This window comes from Ylistrum balloti, unplaced genomic scaffold, assembly GCF_031769215.1.
Source record: "Ylistrum balloti isolate Yb309-2 unplaced genomic scaffold, AGI_CSIRO_Ybal_v1 Utg372280, whole genome shotgun sequence".
NCBI lineage: Eukaryota > Metazoa > Mollusca > Bivalvia > Pectinida > Pectinidae > Ylistrum > Ylistrum balloti.
The window spans coordinates 71,240-83,380 of record NW_026783060.1 but is presented as its reverse complement, the minus strand read 5'-3'; the positions used below and the strand labels follow the sequence as shown (position 1 = coordinate 83,380).

At 35.4% G+C, this 12,141-nt stretch overlaps 1 protein-coding gene across 1 annotated transcript; it reads right to left on the bottom strand.

Annotated features, from left to right (window-relative positions):
• Positions 1–6,338: 6,338 nt before the first annotated feature.
• On the bottom strand, positions 6,339–11,380 carry LOC132564441 (uncharacterized; the record flags this gene model as incomplete). The annotated part of the gene is made up of 6 exons (XM_060229095.1): positions 11,316–11,380; positions 9,677–9,846; positions 9,120–9,190; positions 8,139–8,322; positions 7,416–7,511; positions 6,339–6,451 (listed from the first exon to the last, which is right to left on the bottom strand). Coding segments are annotated over exons 1-6 (637 nt in total), but the record flags the coding sequence as incomplete, so codon positions are not given.
• Positions 11,381–12,141: the final 761 nt, after the last annotated feature.

Genomic DNA, 12,141 nt, shown 5'->3' with positions numbered 1-12,141 from the left:
TCATCAAACACACCTGTATCATTAATCACACACACCTGTATCATTAATCACACACACCTGTATCATTAATCACACACACAAGTATCATTACTCACACACACCTGTATCATTAATCATACACACCTGTATCATTAATCACACACACACAATCATCAAACAAACACAACTGTATCATTAATCACACACACCTGTATCATTAATCACATACACACCTGTATCATTAATCACACACACACCTGTATCATTAATCATACACACACCAGTAGCATTAATCACACACACTTAATCATCAAACACACCTGTATCATTAATCACACACATCTGTATCATTAATCACACACACCAGTTTCATTAATTACACACACTGGATCATCAAACAAACACATCTGTATCATTAATCACACACACCTGTATCACTAATCACACACACACCTGTATCATTAATCACACACACACCTGTATCATTAATCATTCACACACCTGTATCATTAATCACACACACCTGTATCACTAATCACACACACACACCTGTATCATTAAACATACACACACCTGTATCATTAATCATTCACACACCAGTATCATTAATCACACACACTTACTCATCAAACACACCTGTATCATTAATCACACACACCTGTATCATTAATCACACACCAGTATCATTAATCACACACACCAGTATCATTAATCACACACCTGTATCATTAATCATACACACTCAATCATCAAACAAACACACCTGTATCATTAATCACACACAACTGTATCGTGAATCACACACACTTGCATCTTTAATCACACACACCTGTATCATGAATCACACACACCTGTATCATTAATCACACATACTTGCATCATAAATCACCCACACCTGTATCATTAATCACACACCAGTATTATGTATCACACACACCTGAATCATTAATCACACACCAGTATTATGTATCACACACACCTGTATCATTAATCACACACACCTGTATCATTAATCACACACACAAGTATCATTACTCACACACACCTGTATCATTAATCATACACACCTGTATCATTAATCACACACACACAATCATCAAACAAACACAACTGTATCATTAATCACACACACCTGTATCATTAATCACATACACACCTGTATCATTAATCACACACACACCTGTATCATTAATCATACACACACCAGTAGCATTAATCACACACACTTAATCATCAAACACACCTGTATCATTAATCACACACATCTGTATCATTAATCACACACACCAGTTTCATTAATTACACACACTGGATCATCAAACAAACACATCTGTATCATTAATCACACACACCTGTATCACTAATCACACACACACCTGTATCATTAATCACACACACACCTGTATCATTAATCATTCACACACCTGTATCATTAATCACACACACCTGTATCACTAATCACACACACACACACCTGTATCATTAATCATACACACACCTGTATCATTAATCATTCACACACCAGTATCATTAATCACACACACTTACTCATCAAACACACCTGTATCATTAATCACACACACCTGTATCATTAATCACACACCAGTATCATTAATCACACACACCAGTATCATTAATCACACACCTGTATCATTAATCACACACACTCAATCATCAAACAAACACACCTGTATCATTAATCACACACAACTGTATCGTGAATCACACACACTTGCATCTTTAATCACACACACCTGTATCATGAATCACACACACCTGTATCATTAATCACACACACTTGCATCATAAATCACCCACACCTGTATCATTAATCACACACCAGTATTATGTATCACACACACCTGAATCATTAATCACACACCAGTATTATGTATCACACACACCTGTATCATTGATCACACACCAGTATTATGTATCACACACACCTGAATCATTAATCACACACCAGTATTATGTATCACACACACCTGTATCATTAATCACATACACCAGTATCATTGATCACACAAACACCAGTATTTTTAATTACATACACTTGTATCATTAATCACACACACACCTGTATCATTAACCACACACACCTGTATCATTAATCACACACCTGTATCAGTAATCACACACACTCAATCATCAAACACACCTGTATCATTAATCACACACACCTGTATCATTAATCATACACACACCAGTATCATCAATCACACACACCTGTATCATTGATCAAGCACACCTGTATCATTAATCACACACACTTGTATCATTAACCACACACACCTGTATCATTAATCACACACCTGTATCATTAATCACACACATCTGTATCATTAATCACACACACCAGTTTCATTAATTACACACACTGGATCATCAAACAAACACATCTGTATCATTAATCACACACACCTGTATCACTAATCACACACACACCTGTATCATTAATCACACACACACCTGTATCATTAATCATTCACACACCTGTATCATTAATCACACACACCTGTATCACTAATCACACACACACACCTGTATCATTAAACATACACACACCTGTATCATTAATCATTCACACACCAGTATCATTAATCACACACACTTACTCATCAAACACACCTGTATCATTAATCACACACACCTGTATCATTAATCACACACCAGTATCATTAATCACACACACCAGTATCATTAATCACACACCTGTATCATTAATCATACACACTCAATCATCAAACAAACACACCTGTATCATTAATCACACACAACTGTATCGTGAATCACACACACTTGCATCTTTAATCACACACACCTGTATCATGAATCACACACACCTGTATCATTAATCACACATACTTGCATCATAAATCACCCACACCTGTATCATTAATCACACACCAGTATTATGTATCACACACACCTGAATCATTAATCACACACCAGTATTATGTATCACACACACCTGTATCATTAATCACACACACCTGTATCATTAATCACACACACAAGTATCATTACTCACACACACCTGTATCATTAATCATACACACCTGTATCATTAATCACACACACACAATCATCAAACAAACACAACTGTATCATTAATCACACACACCTGTATCATTAATCACATACACACCTGTATCATTAATCACACACACACCTGTATCATTAATCATACACACACCAGTAGCATTAATCACACACACTTAATCATCAAACACACCTGTATCATTAATCACACACATCTGTATCATTAATCACACACACCAGTTTCATTAATTACACACACTGGATCATCAAACAAACACATCTGTATCATTAATCACACACACCTGTATCACTAATCACACACACACCTGTATCATTAATCACACACACACCTGTATCATTAATCATTCACACACCTGTATCATTAATCACACACACCTGTATCACTAATCACACACACACACACCTGTATCATTAATCATACACACACCTGTATCATTAATCATTCACACACCAGTATCATTAATCACACACACTTACTCATCAAACACACCTGTATCATTAATCACACACACCTGTATCATTAATCACACACCAGTATCATTAATCACACACACCAGTATCATTAATCACACACCTGTATCATTAATCACACACACTCAATCATCAAACAAACACACCTGTATCATTAATCACACACAACTGTATCGTGAATCACACACACTTGCATCTTTAATCACACACACCTGTATCATGAATCACACACACCTGTATCATTAATCACACACACTTGCATCATAAATCACCCACACCTGTATCATTAATCACACACCAGTATTATGTATCACACACACCTGAATCATTAATCACACACCAGTATTATGTATCACACACACCTGTATCATTAATCACATACACCAGTATCATTGATCACACAAACACCAGTATTTTTAATTACATACACTTGTATCATTAATCACACACACACCTGTATCATTAACCACACACACCTGTATCATTAATCACACACCTGTATCAGTAATCACACACACTCAATCATCAAACACACCTGTATCATTAATCACACACACCTGTATCATTAATCATACACACACCAGTATCATCAATCACACACACCTGTATCATTGATCAAGCACACCTGTATCATTAATCACACACACTTGTATCATTAACCACACACACCTGTATCATTAATCACACACCTGTATCATTAATCACACACATCTGTATCATTAATCACAAACACCTGTATCATTAATCACACACACCAGTATCATTAATCATACACACACCTGTATCATTAATCACACACATCTGTATCATTAATCACACACACCAGTTTCATTAATTACACACACTCGATCATCAAACAAACACATCTGTATCATTAATCACACACACCTGTATCATTAATCACACACACTCAATCATCAAACACACCTGTATCATTAATCACACACACCTGTATCATTAATCATACACACACCAGTATCATTCATCTCAAACACCTGTATCATCAAGCACACACACCTGTATCATTAATCACACACACCTGTATCATTGATCAAGCACACCTGTATCATCAATCACACACACTTGTATCATTAATCACACACACCTGTATCATTAATCACAAACACTCAATCATCAAACAAACACACCTGTATCATTAATCACACACAACTGTATCGTGAATCACACACACTTGCATCATTAATCACACACACCTGTATCATTAACCACACACCAGTGTTATGTATCACACACACCTGTATCATTAATCACATACACCAGTATCATTGATCACACACACACCAGTATTTTTAATTACACACACTTGTATCATTAATCACACACACACCTGTATCATCAATCACACACACACCAGTATCATTCATCACAAACACCTGTATCATCAAGCACACACACCTGTATCATTAACCACACACCAGTATTATGTATCACACACACCTGTATCATTAATCACATACACCAGTATCATTGATCACACACACACCAGGATTTTTAATTACACACACTTGTATCATTAATCACACACACACCTGTATCATCAATCACACACACACCAGTATCATTCATCACAAACACCTGTATCATCAAGCACACACACCTGTATCATTAACCACACACCAGTATTATGTATCACACACACCTGTATCATTAATCACATACACCAGTATCATTGATCACACACACACCAGGATTTTTAATTACACACACTTGTATCATTAATCACACACACACCTGTATCATCAATCACACACACACCAGTATCATTCATCACAAACACCTGTATCATCAAGCACACACACCTGTATCATTAACCACACACCAGTATTATGTATCACACACACCTGTATCATTAATCACACACACTTGTATCATTAATCACATACACAAGTATCATTAATCATACACACCTGTATCATTAATCACACACACCTGTATCATTAATCACACACACTTGTACCATTCATCACACACACCTGTATCATTAATCACACACACCTGTATCATTAATCACACACACAAGTATCATTAATCACACACACCTGTATCATTAATCATACACATCTGTATCATTAATCACACACACACAATCATCAAACAAACACACCTGTATCATTAATCACACACACCTGTATCATTAATCATACACACCAGTATTATGTATCACACACACCTGTATCATTAATCACACACACACAATCATCAAACAAACACACCTGTATCATTAATCACACACACTTGTATCATTAATCATACACACACCAGCATCATTAATCACACACACCTGTATCATTAATCATACACACACACCTGTATCATTAATCACACACACCTGTATCATTAATCACACACACCAGTATTATGTATCACACACACCTGTATCATTAATCACACACACCTGTATCATTAATCACACACACAAGTATCATTAATCACACACACCTGTATCATTAATCACACACACCAGTATTATGTATCACACACACCTGTATCAATAATCACACACACCTGTATCATTAATCACACACAACAGTATCATTAATCACACACACCAGTATTATGTATCACACACACCTGTATCATTAATCACACACACCTGTATCATTCATCACACACACCTGTATTATGTATCACACACACCTGTATCATTAATCACAAACACCAGTATCATTAATTATGCTTGCCTGTATCAATAAAATGTTCTTTTCAACAAGTTTCACTTTTCCTTGGTCTGGTTCTTCTAATCTTATTTGTGAACTGTATCACCAACACTATGAAATTATCATGATATATGTTACCCTTACCTTTCATGATGTCTTCAGTAGCTAAGAACACCCAGTTAACTATCAGGAACCAGACCCCTCTATTGGGGAGGACCACTAAGCTCAATAAGAATACACAAAGCTCTATGTAGAATCTGTAAGAAAAATACACTTCGTATCAGTCTACAGTGTAATATGTAGACTTTATACCAATATGCAGTGTAATATGTAGACTTTATACCAATATACAGTGTAATATGTAGACTTTATACCAATCTACAGTGTAATATGTAGACTTTATACCAATATACAGTGTAATATGTAGACTTTATACCAATCTACAGTGTAATATGTAGACTTTATACCATTAAACAGTGTAATATGTATACTTTATACCAATCTACAGTGTAATATGTAGACTTTATACCAATATACAGTGTAATATGTACACTTTATACCAATCTACAGTGTAATATGTAGACTTTATACCAATATACAGTGTAATATGTAGACTTTATACCAATCTACAGTGTAATATGTAGACTTTATACCAATATACAGTGTAATATGTAGACTTTATACCAATCTACAGTGTAATATGTAGACTTTATACCATTAAACAGTGTAATATGTATACTTTATACCAATCTACAGTGTAATATGTAGACTTTATACCAATCTACAGTGTAATATGTAGACTTTATACCAATCTACAGTGTAATATGTAGACTTTATACCAATAAACAGTGTAATATGTAGATTTTATACCAATATACAGTGTAATATGTACACTTTATACCAGTCTACAGTGTAATATGTAGACTTTATACCAATATACAGTGTAATATGTAGACTTCATATCAGTCTATTACATCTGGAAAACAAGTTGTAAAAACGTAAATAAGATTCCTATTGGCTTCGACGGAAGTGCACAAAGGGTTTAAATTTAGGTAAATCCAGAGAATTCCAGAATATTATACATAACTAGGCAGATTATCATAAACCTTTTCAATTCCCACAGAGAATTAAACCCTGATCAACTTGTTAAAAAGTTAGGTCACAGCATTGTTACCTGACACAATAATTCTCCCCTATCAATATATTTATTTATGCACTTACTTGAGTGATGACAGTGTGTTATCCCATCGAAGGATTCCATACAGATGGGCTATGTACTCATTACACTTGACGATGAAATCATACATCTGGACCACACTAGAAACAAATCCATTAGTAAGTACATGTATATGATGTGAAAAACAGTAACAAATTTAAGCGCTATATTATGTCTAAATAATGTACGCAAGGGACTGCTTATCAACATTCTAAATTGATGTTATCCTTTAAGTGTGTGAATAAGGACTTATGAATATAAACAAATATGGGTTTATTGTTTTTTGCCAGCTCAACTCCTGTCATTTTCTAGGAAAAAACAATCAATATTATACACAGACACAGCCAGGTGAGAAATTTTTTATGTCCATTGCAGGCATTCAGATAATTCCAATACGTGCCCAAAAAGAGGAAAACCACTTGGTACAGTAACTATAGATTGTGATGATGGAGGGTTTATTACTAGTTACTAGGTAGCTATCAAATGGGATATTGAAGCATGGTGTTCATCCTAGACCAAAATTTCCTCTGATTGGATCAATGGTCTTAAAATGAGATGCTGATGTATCGTGTTGTTTTAAGCTGTGCAACAAATTATCCCTTATCACATGCTCGCTCTCTGGCCCCCACTAACAACAGTCAGAGAAAAAGTACAACATTAACTTAGAACATTTTTACATTTTGATTTTACATATATATCCAAACAGGAGATGACAACATAATTTATACCTAAAGCGAAAGACCTGCACTGTCTTCATTGTCACAGCCTCTTCTACCTCGTCATCATCGTCTGTCCTGTCATCATCACGACCAGTATATGGGAAGAACTTGTCCAGAAGGCGTGTGTGGACTTGAACCAGACACAATGTAGCAATGCCCACAACCAGTAGAGACACCAATACAAAAACAGCACCTGGATACAATATCAAATGGTCCCCTTTATTATCATTTTTATATGTGTTTGTATCAAAGCAAGATACACAATGCTGCCATTATCATAAAGCATGATTTAAGATGCTGCAGCCACCACACAGAGTTTACATTGGCAATGCATATGCAGAACTTGATGTTGACAATCTGTATACAGGAGCTGATGTCAACAATCTATACACAGAAGTTGATGTCAAAAATCTGTATACAGGAGCTGATGTCAACATTCTATACACAGAAGCTGATGTTGACAATCTAAACACAGAAGCTGATGTCAACAATCTATATATAGAAGCTGATGTTGACAATCTATATACAGAAGCTGATGTCAACAATCTAAACACAGAAGATGATGTTGACAATCTATACACAGAAGATGATGCTGATAATCTAAATACAGGAGCTGATGTCAACAATCTGTATACAGAAGCTGATGTCAACAATCTGTATACAGGAGCTGATGCTGACAATCTGTATACAGGAGCTGATGTCAACAATCTGTATACAGAAGCTGATGTCAACAATCTATACACAGCAGACAATTTCAACTGCCATACTCTCTAACCATGACAGTTTGTATTTATCAAAATGCTGAGAAATAGTCTAGTCTGTGCTGTCATGGTTGTGTTCTTGGGCATGAAAATTCAGCCTACTTACTGAATGCCAAGTGACAGGCCTCTTACACCTTGCTTATTGAGGTAGCCACTAGCTACTACTTCAAACATTACCCTGCCTGTCAACAGGGTGATTAACATATTAACAGGGAGAAATATAAATTACCTTTAGAGAGAAATATACACATGATATTACAGATGATCCAAGCTCCTAATGTCCAGTTGGGATATCGCCATCTAAAACAAATACATTGTAACATGTGACATGTCCTTGTTATTCACTAATCCATGCTATATCATTATATTTTGACATTAAACAAATTACCTTACCAGATACAGAAATCTTAATTTGAATGTTCTAGCACTGTAAGTTACATAAAGGAAATAAAATAAAGATTTGTTATTACAGCAAAACAACTCCTCTTGTGATAAATTAGTGTCTCCTGATAAGCCCATCCATATCTAATGCCATTCAAGGTACAATTACAAACAAGTATTATTTGATTGTTCTACAATTAGCCCAGTCCCAACTTGGAATCAGAATTTAGGTTGGCACTCCTTGGATAATTGCAGGTGCAAACAAATATAAGATATGATTTATCCACTGCCATTGTACTACAAATGAATCACATTAAGATAGATGTTCACACATCCAAAATATCATAGGTGTAAAGTGACATGCATCTGCGGAGTATTCTACTGGTAAAAAAATACAATTCAAACCTTCGGACATCTTCAATTGTATACAGTATAACAGCAAGAGGTTCAATAAGGCGATTGAACCTCTCTACCTCTGCTACAAAGTAGACAAGGTCAACCTTGCCACATCTGCCATCTGTGTCTATCATTGGTCGGCCTTGTATAGCCTTCTCCCCATTCTCATCTTCTTTCTCCTGTAAGTGTAAGATTTCAACAAAATGTCACTTTTTTAATTTGTTATTACATTAAATATATATATTATATATTAGCACAAAACAGTTATTTGTTCCGAATCCTAGTTCTTGAATACAGTACAGAAGTAAACACAAATCAAACAATGCATATCGTGATGACATGGTTTCACTATCTGTCCTTTGTTCAGAAATACAATTATAACATTATGAATATTTACATCTTGTTTCAGTCAGAAATTTCTGTGCCAGTTAAAGTAATACAACTAATACATCTTCAATAAGATATAGCAAAGAGGCCTTTCTTTTTCATATTACATCTGTATTCCTGGCACAAATATAATGGAGGACTTGATATTGCAATCTGTGATAGGGGCCAAACCCAAATGAGTATGCCTATTTAAGGCTTCATCTTTCCTTAGTGAAAGCAATTGGTGGGCACTACCTTGGGTGTTGTTTCTTACACAGTAATGATGATGTACCATAATTGGTGAGTTTTACATTTTTTTTCGATTTTGTAATCTCCACTTTCTCTGTGTGTTCCAAGACCATTTCATTTTGTGTTGTTAAAGTATATCGGGTTACTTTCCCAGTTCTATGAGCTGCAGAGTTTAATCTTGGATATTGTAGACACAGCTTCCAGTTATCCTATTGACCTATTTAGCGACTTCAACTGCCAAGCATGCAGTAAATATATTAAACATGTATGCCATAATTGAGCTATATATGACCTCACTCACTTTGAAGGGTTCTCAATCTGTGAAAGAGGCTGTTGCCAGCTTCAAACAAGCTAATTTGGATTTTGCATACTACATATGTCATTGATGTAAACCGAGAAGAATGACTGGTGGATACATATGTTGCCACACTTTAATGTATATATGTAAAACATCTAATCTAAAACTGGCTGCTAACAATGACAGATTGGCAAAAGACTTTCAGTGAGTGATCTCATCGTACACTATATAAAACCTGTTGATACAAAATTAAGGTTTTACATGGAAAACCGAAGTGTTTGAGTTAATGCTGGAAGCGACTAAAAGGGATATTATCAAGTCATTAATTTCTTGGCCAGGTCATGATTGTGATATGCGACCAAATACTGTAGGCTGTGACTGGCGTGTAGTTGTATACAGTAAAAGAACCGGAAAATAATTAAGCAAACCAAGCAAGTGTCGCCCGGAACTATGCAATCAGGAATTCGACATATTTCTTCCGATACTTCTAACCTTGCAAATAACAAAATATCGGTGACGAGTCGTAGCTTGAATATTGCTCATTTAGCCTACAGAACACTGATTTGATTTGACACCAGATCAGAAGACAAAAACAATAAAACAGCCACCACAGGCACCAGCTTAAATAATCTGAAAGAGCTGACAGATGCCGACGCTTGCTAGATCCTTACAACGTTTCATTACATATCATACCTACAAAAAAGGTTTGATACCTTTCTTAATTGCCATACCTACCATTATTAGGTCACAAGAAGGAATAAGTTTTCATTTCCTCATTCTTTGAGACACCAGTCATGAAGTTTACATTAACGGAAACAGTTCACGACTCTTGACTACTGTTAAGATAACGTCAATATCTAGGTTACATCTCAGGAGTTTCCGGAGTTTGCCGGAAAAGTCCGAAGATGCCCGAGTACTTGTCGTTCGATTACGACAGGCAATGTAGTCTATCCGACTAAGCTTCCACTTCGGAAAATAATTTGTCATTGTGTCAAGAATGTTTCTGGTAAAAAATTGAATTGACTTCATTGTATTTTTTGCATTTAGATAAACTATGAAATGATAATGTACATGTACTTTTGTCAATATCAAATCATTTAGCAGTTAACTGGAGGCCTATGCTTTCTTTCTTTCTTTCTTTCTTTCTTTCTTTCTTTCTTTCTTTCTTTCTTTCTTTTTCCATTTTATAACATACTGGCTACCATTCATTAGGTGTGTTGACTCTTGAAGTTTTCTTTTGTTACTTTTTCTTATTTTGTATTGATGCCGCACAGGCTGACGGTCGGTCAAGAATACGTACACATTTCTGAATGCTCCTTAACATTCTTCCTGGTCTTAATTCACCGCAATAGCCATGCCCACAATTAAAACTTTACACGCGTCTTTAAAGATTAGAGTCGGAATAAAAGTGTTGACAGTCAAGAGAAAATGTAAAGATTTGAAATAACAATTAAAGCATTGCTGGAAAATACTTTTCACCTTCCCCGATCACTTGGATGACTTTTTGCTCATACCTGAGATTGTCCAGTCCATGGCAATCCAAGCTATCCAGCGGAACTTA